Raw genomic sequence first — 15,057 nt, 5'->3', positions numbered from 1 at the left:
TTTATATTGTCTTTCATAAAATTGAAAATTTATATATCTAATATATAATTTGATTATTATTAAATATATAAATTAAATAATATTAATTTAATATATCTGAAGCAGACAAATTTTTTATCTATCATTTTTATTTTTTGTTAATTTGTCTATTACAATATCGAAAAGAAAAAACCTTTGAATTCATGATAAAATACTATTTTAAAGAATTTATATTAATATATATAAAATATATATAAAAATAGATATAATAATTAGTTTTTTCTCTATAAATATAATAATTAATAATATAAAAGTAATTAAAAAAAAAAAAAAAAAATGAAAGGAAAATCATGTGCCCAAATTGATAAATACTAGTTAGGAAAAACATTAGGATCAGGTTATCATGCGAAAGTAAAAAAAACTAAAAAAGAAATAAATTTAATTTAAAATATTAGGTAAAATTAGCTTATTATAATAATTAATAACTAGCAGCTAAAATTTTCAAGAGTACTCACAGTTTAGCTTCAAATCTAAAGACATTAAAACATGAAATAGGTATGATGTAAAAGATGAATCACCCTAACTTAGTTAATTTAGTGGAAGTAATAGAGAACGCGAAATACACGAAAAAGAATGGACAATCATACTAAGCAATGTGTATAGTATTAGAATACTGTTAAGGAGGTGAATTATTTGAATATGTATCAAACTGTGGAAGTTTTAGTGAATCAGTATCTAGAGCATATTTCCATTAATTAATAACTGCTTTAGAATATTTACATAATAATGGAATAGCTCATCGAGATTTGAAACCTGAGAACTTATTATTTGATTAATAGTTTAATTTAAAAGTTGCTGATTTTGGTTTCGCTACACTTGTAGAAGGTAAAGACGGATCTGGTTTTTTAAAAACAGTACTTGGAACTGAAAGTTATATGGCTCCTGAAATTCATGCAAAAACTCCATATATTGGAGCCGCTGTTGATCTTTTTGCTGCTGCTATTATTTTATTTATTATGTATTCCGGAACTCCTCCTTTTTCCAAAGCTGATACTAAAGATCCTTATTTCAAGCTTTTATGCACTGGAAGACATGATACTTTTTGGTAAGCTCATTTAAAAAATAAAAGCTCTTAGGAATTTTATTCTAAAGATTTCATTGATTTTATCAATTCTATGCTTGCTCATGATGCACCTTAAAGACTATCAATAGCCGAAGTAAAAAGTCATCCTTGGTATAATGGACCGGTTGCTCCTATGGAAGAAATTAGAAAAGAATTCACCAATAGATATAAAAAAGTTCAAGAATCTTTTGAAAGAGAAAGATTGGAAAAATAATAATAGAAAGAAAGATAAAAACAAGGGGCTGGAAATATGAGTAATTTTTATAATTTTTTTTTTTTTTTTTAAACTTCTTTTTATTAAAAGTGTATGTTGGCGCTCAAAAATACAGATCATAAGCCGAAGTTTAAAGTGAATTTGAAGGATTAGATAAGAATTTTGATTTTACAGTCTAAAGATAAGTTAGAGATGCTGATATGTAAGATAATAGACATACTGATTTGTAAACTAGTGTTGATTGTGAATATTTATTCAAATATTTGTTGAATTATAATACTAAGTTTTGCCAAAAAGTAGAACCTTCAAACAAATACCTTAAAATTAAATGCTTCTAGACTGATAGTAATGGAGATAGTGTAGAATTTACAGTTGAAATAAGAAAAAGAGATGATGATATTAATATATTGGACTTCTAAAAAATAAAAGGTGATTCTATGTAATACTTCAAAGTTACAAATTAAATAAAAGAAATGATATAATAAATTTGATAAAAAAAAAATATTATTATTATTATTATTATTATTATTATTATTATTATTATTATTATTATTATTTTTTATTTCTAATTTTTACGGAATTTTTAATATATTGTCTATTTTTATTTAATTTTTTATATTATTATATATATAATTATTTTTTTATATTGCTATTATTTTAATCGAATATAAAATATAGTGTTATCATCATTTTCCTATTATTACATAATTTTTTTTTTATATTTATTTTATTATATTATTTTTTCTTATTTTTTTATATTAATCTATTAAAATCTGTTTTAATTTTTTATATATTAAAATTTTTTTTATTTATTTTTCATTTTTAAAAATAAAAAAATTATCATAGTTATTAAATTATATATTATAATACAAAAATAATCTTTTTTATTTTATTTTTACATTAAAACTTTTGAATTAAATTAAACAAATATTCAATATTTTTCTTATTTATTATATAAATAAATACTAATATAATGTCATATAAAAATATGTATTAATATATAATAATTTTTTTTTTAACATCATTGTTATTCTATTATTAAAATTTAAAATAAAGATAAACTTATCATGCTATCTAAAAAAAATTACTAAACAAAAGTTAATTATTAGTATAATATAAAATTACATATAATTAATAAAATGTTTAAGAATAATTATAAACTCAAAATCGTATTACATTTAAAATTTATTCAAAGTGAAATTTTCCTAATATAATAAATTTTAATTATTTAAATTTAGATTTTTTTATATTACTATTAAAAAACATAAATACATTAAAAGAAAATTTCTTAAAATAATAATATGAATATTTTTTGAATATTGTTTAAGTGGCAGGAAATTTTTCTATTTATTAATATATGCTTTAGAATATTTACATAATCAAGAAATTGTTCATAGAGATTTGAAACCAGAAAATTAACATTTAATTTAAAAGTCGCCAATTTGTGTTTTTCTACACTTTTGGAAGAAATAGTTAAATCTTATTTCTTAAAGCAGTTCTAGGGACCGAAAGTTATATCGCTGCTGAAAATTAATAATAAAAACCTTATATAATAGTTTCTGCAGATTTATTCATAATAGGTATAAAATTTTATTTATAATGTATTTGGAAATGTTTCCTTTTATAATGTTAGTAAGTAAAAATCTTTGTATTAAACTTTTATGTACTGGTATAATCATATTTTTTTGAAGTATATTTTTTTATTAATAGTTACTTTTAACTTTTTGTCTTTTATAAAATAAAGTGTAAGCTGGTAATTAAAAGTTTAGATATTCAATAGATTTGTAAAATAAATAATTATATAATAATTATGGTTTTTTTTATTTAGAGGCAATTAAGAATATTGATTTAGAAAATATAAGATACTTTTATTTTAAACTACTATAGACTATTTTTTTTTAATTGAAATATTTGTTATTTAGTTTTGTTTAAAACTAGAGATTTTTAATAAATATCTTAGATTTAAATGCTTTTAAACATATATTAATGATATTGAATTCAAAATAGAAATTAAAAAAAGAGAAGAAGATAATAATGTTTATAGGTTTCTAAAAAGTAGTAAAAGACGATACTATGAATATATTTTTAATTATAAATAAATTTATTTTTATATAACCGCAGTTAGGAATTCAAATTAAATATCTAAAATTTATTATTTTCTTTTATTCATTCATTCATGTAATTTACAATATTTTTTTCATATAATAAAAATATTCAAAAAAATAAGAAAAATCCAATAAATAATTATTATAATTTGAAATATTATAATTCCCAAAACAGTATAATAAAAAAATTATTAAAAAAAAATAAAAAAAACTATTATAAAACATAAAAAAAAAAATTTTTACCGTTTTTTAAACTATCTATGAATTTATAAAATAATTACATATACAATACACTAATTTTTTTTGATTTATAAATCAAAAAAAGTATTTGCTTATTTTTGTTAATAAAAAAAAATATAAACACTAATAAATTAATTTTATATTATATACTATTTCTTTTTTTATAAACTTCTATTATTATGATATTTAATAATTTAAATAATATATATTTTTTAGATATCGAACATCTATTATATGTATATTCTATGTTTTTTATTATTTACTACTATTTTGTAAAATAAATATAAAAACCTTATTATTATATAGTTTTTGAATATGATAGTAATACAAATTAAATAAAAACTATTAAATATTTTATTTACTTTTTTAATTTTACTAAAAAAAAATATTTATATATTTTTTATATGAATTTATACTTATTGAATGCAAAAACATATGCAATACCAAAATTAAATAAAAATTTTAATTAAATTGTAAACACTTCATATTATAAATGATTAGTACAGACTATTAATAAAGTTTGCGAAAATAATATTATAGCGTTTTCCACAATTCATATTAAATTTAGCTTATTATTCTTTTTTTATATAAAATATCAGCAATATAAATATATATTACCTTTTTTTAAAAACTAATAAAAATATGTACTTGAATTTATATAAAAATTACTGATTAAATAATTTTCTCTTCTATTCATAAATACCGTGAAAAATATATATAATAATTACACAAAATAAATTTATTTTAATAATAAAAATATTTATAAATTATTTATAAAGATGGTTTAAGTATAAATTGAAGATAATAAGTTTATCAAATATACATTATTTACAAGTGCATTATCAGGAATGTGTTCTAAATTTATTACGCATCCTTTAGATACGTTAAAATCAAAATTACAAGTATCAAAAATATCAACATAGAATTATATATTTTTTAACTAAAAAAAGGTGTAAACAATAAAACTAGAATTTAATGATTATAAAAATAAGCGTATGCTAAAAGATATAGGTATTATATTTTAATTAAAAATAAAAAAATAAATTTCTTATTTTAATTTTTAAAAATAAGCAATATAAACAATTAAAAATGAAGGATTTAAAGGACTATATTCAGGTGTAGGAATATCTGTTGTAATATTTTATTTTAATTAGGTTTTTTTTAAAAAAAAAATTAAAAGATTGGATCTGGACCTGCATTTACTTTATATATGACATCATATGAGTATAATAAAACAATTTTAAATAAATATGGAGTAAATATTCATAAATAATTATTTATTTATATCTTTTTTAATTGTTTATAAAAAAGATATTATAAAATAATGATTTTTTAATGTATATGATTGCAGGCTTATTTGCAGAAATTATAAGTTGTATATTTTGGCTTCCTATTGATGTTATAAAAGAAAGATTATAAGTATAATAAAATTTAGGACTTTATAGATATGCAAATGCAATAGATGCAATAAAATAAATTTCTAAATCAGAAGGAATACCAGGATTATATAGAGTTTTATTTTTATATATAAATTTTATTATTTACTAAAATATAAAAAAGGCTTATGGAGCAACTATTTGCACGTTTGGACCTTATAGTGCTTTTTATTTCACTTTTTATGAATAGTTAAAATGTATTAATTATACTTTTTATTTATATATAATGTTGAATATGAAAAAAAAGCAATATTATGTTAAAATTCTAAATATCCTACATTTTTTGAAAGTTTCAGTTTAGCTGCATTGGCAGGTGCTTTTGCTAGTGTAATAACTAATCCTTTAGAAGTTTCAAAAATAAGAATGTAAGTTTAGAGAGCATCTAATGCTTTTTATAAACAAGACGAAAATAAAGATATTAAATTTTAAAAAGGAAATTTTGGTTATAAAAACATAGTCCACGGTATTATTTAAATTATTAAAAAAGAAGGATTTGCCTCACTTTTTAAAGGTTATTTATTTTATTAATATTTTTTCAGAATTTGTTTTTACTTTTTTTCGTTTAAATAAAAGGTGTTAGTGCTAGATTATTAACAATTGCTCCTTAATCAGCTATTGGTATGAGTTTAACTGAAAAATTCAGAAATATATTAATTAATTAGTTTGAAGAAAAACATTGACAATAAAGAAAAATATAAATTGCTTTTAGTTATTTACCTTAAAATGTAAAATAATAATATTTTTTTTATATATTTCTTATTTAAAATTAAAAAATTTATAAAAACTTTAAAATTATTAATTTTATAATATTCTTTATTCATAAACTAATGAAATATAGCATTTTTAATTATATTTTTAACTTAAAAAAAAATAAAAATGGAATTTATAATTATTTTTATTTTAAAAATAAAAAAAATGGAATTTATAATTATTTTTATTTAAAAAAATTATTTATTTATTGAAATAATATGTTTAAGCTAGAGACCTTTTTAAATATTTAGGAAATAAATATATTATTATATAATTTTTATAAACTAAAAAAAAAATATTTTTTATTAATATGAAATATAAATTCAATTCATTATATTATATTTTTTTAGAAAAATATTGTATTTATATTTTTCATTCATATTCTTTTTTAAATTCAATACAAATACTATTAATTAAGCTTATACATTAATCATCACCTGTTAAACCACATTATTCACAAGGATCTTTTATTTTATCTTTGCAATATTTTATGTAAATTTACATATCAACTAATCCCATTCTTAAATCTTATCCGCATTCTTCAGCAGGACTGATTTCTTTTTATAACTCAATTTTTTATTATTTCAAATTAGTAAATGAAAATATATTAATTATTTGAGTTAAAAACATAAAAACTACAATGATTTTTTTCATTTATATTGAAAGGCTTTTAATTTAAATAAAATATATAACTAATGTAATTTTTTTTTTCTTAATTAAGTTTTAAATATATAATTTTTTTTTTTAATAAAGAAAAATTGAATTCCTTCAAATCGTAATTATGAAAAATAAAAAAGAAATATTAGATACAATAATATATTTTTGTGTTATTTTAGTTATTATTTTTTTAAACATAATATTTAATTCTTCCTTTTTAATTTTAAGTTTCAATCATAAATATTCTAAAGATTTTCTTTATTTAATACTAAATTATTATTCCATCATGTTTTTAGCTGTGTTATCGTATGTATCTGGTTTTTTACATTCATTATTTTTATCTTTATCTTTATTTTTATTATTAAGAGATTCTTAATATTCAATTCTACCCAAAATAATATTAGACATTTTATTTAAATTAATTTATAAAATTTTTTTAAATTAAAGAATTAAATAAACACTTAAACCTATTTTGTTTGTTTAAATATTAAAAAATATAAAAAAATACCTAAACAAGTTCCAAACCATATTCCTTTAATTTAAAATCCGGCTTTATAAGCTAAAAAATAACTTGAAGTAAGTCCAACTGTTGCATAAGAGAAAATAAATGAAAAACTAGAATATTTTTCTTAAGCAATTGCCCTCATAAAAGCAGTGATATAACATTAAAAAGAATCCATGCAATATACAAGCAAAAATAATCCAAAAATATTAACTAATTCCTCCTTTACATTATTATCAACAGCAAAAGCTTCAGCGATTTTATTTTACATAATGTAAACTGGAGTAACTGTTAGTAATAAATGACTAACCACAATACAAAGACTATAAAGAGAATATTTTTTAGCATTTGCTACTTTTCCTCTACCCATTTCATTTCCTATAAAAGTGCAGGCAGCAGTAGAATAACCTAAAACAAACTAATTACAGACAGCTAATAAATTTGCAAGTACAATATGAGCTGAATACTATTAAGCATTTAAGTTAGAAGCAATAATAGAATTAGCTTCCTAAAGCATCCATTCAAGTGAAAGTAAAGATCCAATAGGAACTGCTTATTTTAAGAAAGGAAGAAGGTCTTATCGGCATTAATTTGTGTAAGGAATGTAGCATTTTGATAGTTAAGGAACTCTTTTTGCAAATAAATAGCATATAAGTACGTTTGAAAATTCTGTGAGTGAAAAAATTATGGATGCTCCTTTAATTCCCAAATCCAATTTTGTGATAAAAATTATACAATATAATAATGTAAATCCTATATTAATACCACTACTATATACTTGTAGTCTATATGCATTTTATGCATTCAAAGTTGCCTTATAGGCGTAATATATGGCAGCAAAAAATATACCAGGGAGAGAATGCATACAATATTAGCCTGCTATATATGATAGTTTTGGGTCATCATTCCATAAAGATATAATGTTTTGGGAATATATCATACATAAAGATATAGGGATAAACATTATTAAGGATATATATAATGTCTTTTAAAATAAAAGACCAACTTATTTGTAATTTTTAGCACCATGGGCATGCGAAGCCATTGTTTCTAAACCACTACAAAGTCCATAATATAAGCCTTATCCTACACAGTTGTTCCATACTAAACCTAAACCAAAGCCGCTTACTATTTCTTATGAATATTAATCGGCTACGAAATATAGGGCGATTGTAGTTGGAACCCATTCGAAAAAATAACTTAAAGCTTCTTCAAAACATGATTTTAATAACCATGAAAAACTTACTTGGTCAGGAAATTAATGAGAAAATGAATTATCTTGAGTTTCGCCTAATATATTATTGGAGGCTTGTTATACGATTTCGAAAGTTTAAGCTGATCGGCTTATTGGATTCTTTTCTATATTTATTATTTATATATTTTAATCCATATTTTAATTTTAAAGTTACATATATATATATATTGTTTTATTTTTTTATTAAATTATAAAAAAATCTTTTTTAAAAAATAATATATATATATATATATATTAGTTAAATATAATTAAGTTTTATTTATTATTTTATTCCTTATCATAAATTTGATAATAGTTATAAATTTTCATCTTAGTTTTATTGTTATTATTATTATTTTTTTTACTACAATTACAAATATTATTATTAAGGTTTATAAATCTAATCATCGAACAACTTTCCAATCTTTTTTTGTTATTTTTTATAAAAAAATAATTTTTTTTTACATAATTATTTGGATTCCATTTTAGATTATGCTCAATATTTCTTGTCAGGCTTATTAATTTTTAAATCTGACTAAAATTAAGTATGTTAAAAATATTAATATTTATAATTAAAATAAAGTTTAATTTTACTTTTCAGTTCTAGAAACTTCAGTAATATACGATGGTTCTTATTAAAAGTAATGGGTTCTAGTATCTATTGGCTTAAATATTTATACTTTTTTATTTTCTTTAGATATTTATTCGGATTTTTTTTTCTTTTCTTTACCACTTTATGAAAGAATTAACTTATTTTTATTATATAAAATAAATATAAATCTTTATTAATAAAAATGTGATATTTTGCAAGTAATTTTACTTATTCATATTCTTTTTATTTTATTGTGCTATTGACACTTTCCCAATAGGTTTAATGCAACTTTTATTTTTCACTCAATTAATTTTCAGGTACTTTTCCAAATAAATCATAAGGACTTGATTTTTCTCCACAACTATAATGAACTATGTTTCCCGTAATTTATTTTTATACAATGTTATAAAAAAAAAAAAAAAATACATCCTAAAGGAAAATTAGATTTATCTGGAAAGATTAAACTTTGTCTTTCTAAATATGACTTAGCTTTATCGGTATTAATATATATTTATTTGTTTTTTTCAAAATATTCTTATTGTATGTGAGGAAGCTTAATAAACGGTTTTCTATTTTCAATTTAAGGTTAATATGTTTGCATTTGCTTCCATTCCAACTTTTATTTTTATTTTTAACGAATTATTTATGTATGATCCTAATATTTTTGTTTGCGAAATTCCTATTTTTAGGCTTAAAGCTATTCAATAATTTGCTATATTTTATCTTTTACATCTTACTTTTATATATTTATTTTAATACAAATAATTTATATATTTTATTTTTGTTACCTTTACAAAAAAATAATTTTATTCTTATTGTTATGAATTCTGTTTATTGAAAGGTGTTTCTAATAATTCGCTTATTTCATTAAAAAAAACTTTTTAGTCCATTTTAATTTATTTTATTTTATTTTAATTTTAAATGAATTAAAGTCGAATATTAAAAAACTAATGTTAATTATTATTTTATTAATACTAAATAAAAAATTATTTTTTATTTATAATTTTTTATATTATAAATTGAACAAAAAAAACAGCAAAATTTAGTTTGGTTTGATAAAAAAGAATTTATAAATAAATTAAAAATATATTTTATATAACAATAATTATAGATTTAGAATTATTTAAAAATCATACACTAAAAATTCTAATATACAATTAATATAAGAAAATGCATTAATTAAATTCTAAAATTATGCAAATATAAAAACTTCTTATATTTAGTGATTAAAAAATAAATAAACTTAAAAAATTAGAAAATTTAAATACATAATCTAATTTAGAAGAGTTAAAAAAAATTAATTAACAACGAATTCTTTAAAATAAAAATAAATATTATTTAATATGAAATCTCCTTTATAAAATTTAGAGATGAAATAAACATTAAGCCAAAATAATAAACATACAATGAACGATCTTTTGTGAGATAAAAAATATAAATTATATAATTATAAAAATAAAAAAATTAACTTATTAAATAAGCAACTTAAAATATCAAGAAAATGCTAATAAAAAACCTAAATATGCCTCCCTAAACATAAATACTTAATTAATTTCAGAACAAAACATTTTTAATAACTGCTCAAGATTGAAATTAAAAAAAAGAAAAAAAAATATTAATTTTACTCTAATTATAAGAAAAGAATGTATATTTAAAAAAATTGAAAGAAAAAAAATAAGTTATAATGAAAATTCCTAAAAAAAACAGTTTTTGAACTTGGATTAAATTATTTTTAAAAAGTAAATAAATTTAATTTTTTAAAATTATATTATCAAAAATGCATTTTTCACAGAAAATATTCTCTTCAAAAAAAATTATGTTTTTTAAATAATTTATAATAATAATAATAAAAAGTTAAGAATGTATTAAATTTTTAAATAAATAAAATCAATATAAAAATGATAGTTCACTTTTGGAATATTATTATAAATAAAATACTCCCAAAAAATATTTTTTTTGAATTTAAAAATAAACATTATTAATAAATTTAAAATAACATAATGATTTTGATAATTTTCTGTTTTTAATGATATTAATTAATTTAATAATAATAAAAACTTTTATAATAATATTCTAAGTATAAATTAGGAAAAAACACTTAAACCAAATAAAAGCTTAGTGTTAAACAACATATTAAATATATAAAACTTCTAATTAAAGTTAAATCAAATCAGTAAATAATTATTTTATAAATTAATATTTAAATTATATTATTTCTTAATAGATATATTATTATAACAAGCAATTTTTGTTAAAATATATTAATAAAATTTATTTAATTTTGTTAAATAAATAATATTCTTAATATTTTTTATTAATGAAAAAAAATTTATACTTTTATTTTCATAAATTAATATCTTTATTTATTGATTATTATGTATATATTATTTATTATTTTTAATTAAGTTTATTGAGTTTTTTTAATATTTCTTTATCTAGCATTAAATTTGCTTTCATTTTATCGATTTTGACCTATTTTATTAGCTCATCTTTTTTTTTATATTATTAAATAATTAAATACATTATTTTTTTACTTTTTTCTTTTTCTTCTGTTTCCAAATTCAAATGTTCAAATATTTATATATTATCAGTAAATATAATTCCATCTGAATTTCTTCTAATCCATGGTGCTTCAGGTTTGTTTTCTACCATATTAGGCTATTTATTAAATTATGTTTAATTAATTTATTTTAAGTATTTAATTAAATTTACATTTAAAGTTTTTATTAATTGAATATTAAATTAAGGCTACATGCTTGGAGGATTAATTTTTGGTATATCAAATTATATATTTAATTTGATATTAGTTAAGGTTTTTAGTTTTAAAGCTATAGGTGGAATAATTAAAGAAATTTTTTTATCTTCTTAAAATATATTATAAATAGAATTTTAGATCTCAAGTTCATTATAATTATTGTCTTTAAAAATAAATAAATAATTTTTATTTTATTTTTTAATACTTTTTTATTAATTCATTTCTATAGTAATTAATTCATTTAATAATACGAATATTTATTTATATTTATTATTTAAAATCTATTCAACTCCTTAACATGTTTGATGTGCTTCATTAAGTTAATTATTCTAAATAACTTAAGAATTAATAAAAAAGTAAAGAAATTATATATAAAAAATAAAAAGTTAAATACTAAAATATAGGCAAGAATAATATTAAAATAATAATCTAATATTATATTATTGTCATTTAAATATTTAATTGTAGAATTATCTTTTTAATCTTATGATTGATTTGCTTTTTAAAAATTCTATAGACCCTTTTTGAAAAAAATAATGGCTTCATGGTAAATTTCATTAAATAGTAAAAAAGCACCAAGGTATAAATATATATGATTTTAAGTAAAAATCATTGATTTTAAATTTTCTTTATCACTCAATTTTTTTAATTAAGAGATATTTTCCTTAAATCCGTTTTTTTAGGCTTTAAAAAAATATTCAAAACTAAGCGATTTTAAAGAATTTAAACAAGCCAAATCTACTTTATATAATTAACTATTTTCTGAAATCTAAAATTAATACAAATGTATTGGAAACAAAACAAAAAATTATTTAATATAATTACTTTATTAATATCTTATATTGCTTATTAGAAATTTTTTAAAATAATATTACATTTAATTCTCTCTAAAAGCAAATTTTCTTATTTATTTATTTATTCACAATGACTATAGGCTTTTATCGCATCTTCTATTGCTCCACTATTAAAAAGTAAATTTCCAGCCCAAAAATGTATTTATTAATCTTAAGGTTTTAATTATATATATTTCTACATATCACTAAAAGTAGAATCATGTTCTTCTAAAAAATAATTGTTTTTGGCCCTTTCAAGATATGCATCGGAAAAATTCTCATCTAATTAAAGACATATTGATAGATCGTATTAAGCTTGCTTATATTATTTACAACAACCTAAAATATGCCCTCTTAAATAAAAGTATTAAGCTAGGTTATCCTCGCTATTTTAAATTGCTTTGTCTATATCAGATAAACCTTCCTAATAAAAACCCATATAACATCTAATTATTGCACGAAAATAATAAGATTGGGCATTTTAATTGTTTAATTAAATACATTTATCTAATATTGATAAAGCTTTAAGAATATTTTATTAAAAATCTGAATCTTCTATATTTTATTTTTTAGAAAAAGTTATATAAATTAAACTTAATGCTTAATAAAGGATTGGCTCAATTTTTTATTTGCAAATCAAAGCAGAATTTTTAAAAAAGGATAAACAATTTTCAAATTTACTAGAATTTATTGCCAATATTCCTTCACATAAAAATTTATTATACAAAATTATATTATTATTATTATTATTATTATTATTATTATTATTATTATTATTATTATTATTATTATTATTATTATTATTACTTAATTATTAATATTATTATTAATTTTATATTTATTTACATCTTCTAAATAATTTTATTATTATATATAATCATTTAGCGCCATTTAATGGTTTCCCAAACAAAAATAACCATAAGCCCTATAAGAATAAAATATTTGTTACAAAAAATCTCCTAATTTATTATTTTTTGTAATTTAATTAAACAAATCAATTCCTTCATTATATTTTTTTTTCATTAAAAAGATCACTCCTTCAGTAAATAATTTTAATTTTTCTATTGTTTTTATTTCGACATCTAGAAAATCTGCTCTACTTAATGTATGAAAAGCAGAATAAAAATCTCTTTATTCTATTTTTATTTTTGATATTTTCTTTAATGACTTAGATACACATTTTTTAGAGTTATTGTATTTTATTGATTGTTCAAAAGAAAGAATTGCATCTTTTAAATTTCCTTTTTTATATAAATTATAAATATATTAATTTTCTAATAAAAATAGATATATGTTTTTTATACTTTATTTATATAATGCTAATCCTTTAAAATAATAAACTTCTGATTTTTTTTCTTCATATTTTATTACCTATAGTTTTTTTTTTTCTTTTAATATATATATTTTATTTATTTTTATAAAAAACATTATTTAAATCTTATAATGCTTCTTCATATTTTTAATCTTTTATTAATAAAGTAGCCCTTTTTAACAAACATATATTTTTTAAATTTTTGTTTTCCTTTTCCATAGCTTTTGTATATTAAATAAAAGATTCTTGATAACATCCCATAAATTTTAAGCAATCTCCTTTTCCTAAATAGGATACTCCTTTTTCTGGATTAATCTTGATAGCAGTATTAAAATCTTAGATTGCAAGTTCATATTTTTTTTCTTTTATATATAATTTTCCTCTATAAATATAAGCATCTTAATAATTTTGATTATTTTAAATAGCTTAACTGAGCTTTTTTTAATTAAATAATATAAAATTTTATTTTTGTTTATTAATAATAAATAAAAAAAAGTAAACTATTTGAATTGCAGACTATATATTGTTTAATTTTTTTAAAGCTATAGAAATCAAAAGATAAATATTTTTTCTAAAGGTATTGTTTTTTTCTAAAACATATAAAAGTTATTTAATTGCTAATTAATATTCACTTCTTCCTATATAACTTATACCTAATAGATAATGAGCATCTAATAAATTATTATCCTTTTAAATAACGTCTTTTAGAACTCTAACAATATATATGTATGTATATATATAATTATAATTATAAATAGAAAATTATAATATAAATACTATATAGCAAGTTTTAGATTATTATCTTTTACTAATTATTATCCTTATTATAAAAGAGCTAGGACATTCGAATTTTTAATTTAAATATTCTAATTCATTGATTCATTATAATTTTCTTGACTCAAAATTTTAATTGTATTAGGCACAAACTAATTTATTTCAAAAGTTTTATTCGTGTTTTTTTTTAAAAAAAATTAATTTGGAAATTAATTTTATTAATAACCTTACATATTATATCCATTAAACAAAGTATCATTAAATTAAGAATTATCATTATTTTAATTCGATTTGTATTTTTTCTTTAAATATTTATTAGTAAATATAGGACAATTCTTCTATAAATATCTTATTTTGTTATTTGGTGTATCATTTAAGTTTTACCTTTTTATTGAGTATTATTTTTCATGCATTTATTACCGTACTTTTACTCTACTTACACTATTCATAGATAAATTTATATTCTATCCACTTCTATTTTGGCATGAAATATTATTTATATTTATACTAATATTATTTTTATTATATATATTCTTTAACATATCTGTCTT

At 18.0% G+C, this 15,057-nt stretch overlaps 5 protein-coding genes across 5 annotated transcripts, besides 15 other annotated features; 2 read left to right on the top strand and 3 right to left on the bottom strand. All coding sequences in view use genetic code 6, as the record gives it.

Moving 5' to 3' along the window:
- Positions 1-54: 54 nt before the first annotated feature.
- Positions 55-96: a microsatellite.
- A 118-nt stretch (positions 97-214) lies between these two features.
- Positions 215-248: a microsatellite.
- A 32-nt stretch (positions 249-280) lies between these two features.
- IMG5_007670 (protein kinase domain protein) lies at positions 281-1,918 on the top strand. Its single transcript, XM_004039811.1, has 3 exons — positions 281-390; positions 435-1,356; positions 1,407-1,918. The coding sequence occupies exons 1-3, from the start codon at positions 316-318 to the stop codon at positions 1,805-1,807; spliced, it is 1,398 nt and encodes a 465-aa protein (XP_004039859.1). The 5' UTR covers positions 281-315; the 3' UTR covers positions 1,808-1,918.
- Positions 1,495-1,546: a microsatellite.
- Positions 1,819-1,873: a microsatellite.
- Positions 1,904-1,974: a microsatellite.
- A 1,615-nt stretch (positions 1,975-3,589) lies between these two features.
- Positions 3,590-3,659: a microsatellite.
- Positions 3,598-3,655: a microsatellite.
- Positions 3,603-3,654: a microsatellite.
- A 317-nt stretch (positions 3,660-3,976) lies between the features above and the next one.
- Positions 3,977-6,632, top strand: IMG5_007660 (mitochondrial carrier protein, putative; the record flags this gene model as incomplete). The annotated part of the gene is made up of 8 exons (XM_004039810.1): positions 3,977-3,982; positions 4,612-4,672; positions 4,733-4,794; positions 4,842-4,916; positions 4,973-5,173; positions 5,222-5,294; positions 5,345-5,608; positions 6,601-6,632. The coding sequence occupies 8 exons, from the start codon at positions 3,977-3,979 to the stop codon at positions 6,630-6,632; spliced, it is 774 nt and encodes a 257-aa protein (XP_004039858.1).
- Positions 5,166-5,205: a microsatellite.
- Positions 5,948-6,044: a microsatellite.
- A 515-nt stretch (positions 6,633-7,147) lies between the features above and the next one.
- Positions 7,148-7,810, bottom strand: IMG5_007650 (hypothetical protein; the record flags this gene model as incomplete). Its single annotated transcript, XM_004039809.1, has 1 exon — positions 7,148-7,810. The coding sequence occupies one exon, from the start codon at positions 7,808-7,810 to the stop codon at positions 7,148-7,150; it is 663 nt and encodes a 220-aa protein (XP_004039857.1).
- A 2,010-nt stretch (positions 7,811-9,820) lies between these two features.
- Positions 9,821-9,850: a microsatellite.
- A 1,661-nt stretch (positions 9,851-11,511) lies between these two features.
- Positions 11,512-11,564: a microsatellite.
- A 240-nt stretch (positions 11,565-11,804) lies between these two features.
- Positions 11,805-12,859, bottom strand: IMG5_007640 (hypothetical protein; the record flags this gene model as incomplete). Its single annotated transcript, XM_004039808.1, has 2 exons — positions 11,805-12,349; positions 12,385-12,859. 2 exons carry the CDS (start codon positions 12,857-12,859, stop codon positions 11,805-11,807), a joined length of 1,020 nt encoding a protein of 339 aa, XP_004039856.1.
- Positions 12,171-12,209: a microsatellite.
- Positions 12,860-13,056: 197 nt separating the features above from the next.
- On the bottom strand, positions 13,057-13,993 carry IMG5_007630 (hypothetical protein; the record flags this gene model as incomplete). Its single annotated transcript, XM_004039807.1, has 2 exons — positions 13,057-13,661; positions 13,792-13,993. The coding sequence occupies 2 exons, from the start codon at positions 13,991-13,993 to the stop codon at positions 13,057-13,059; spliced, it is 807 nt and encodes a 268-aa protein (XP_004039855.1).
- Positions 13,149-13,249: a microsatellite.
- A 1,001-nt stretch (positions 13,994-14,994) lies between the features above and the next one.
- Positions 14,995-15,035: a microsatellite.
- Positions 15,036-15,057: the final 22 nt, after the last annotated feature.

The sequence above is a fragment of the Ichthyophthirius multifiliis genome (genome assembly GCF_000220395.1).
Source record: "Ichthyophthirius multifiliis unplaced genomic scaffold scaff_1120509249484, whole genome shotgun sequence".
Taxonomy (NCBI): Eukaryota; Ciliophora; class Oligohymenophorea; order Hymenostomatida; genus Ichthyophthirius; species Ichthyophthirius multifiliis.
This window is presented reverse-complemented; position numbering and strand designations above follow the sequence as displayed.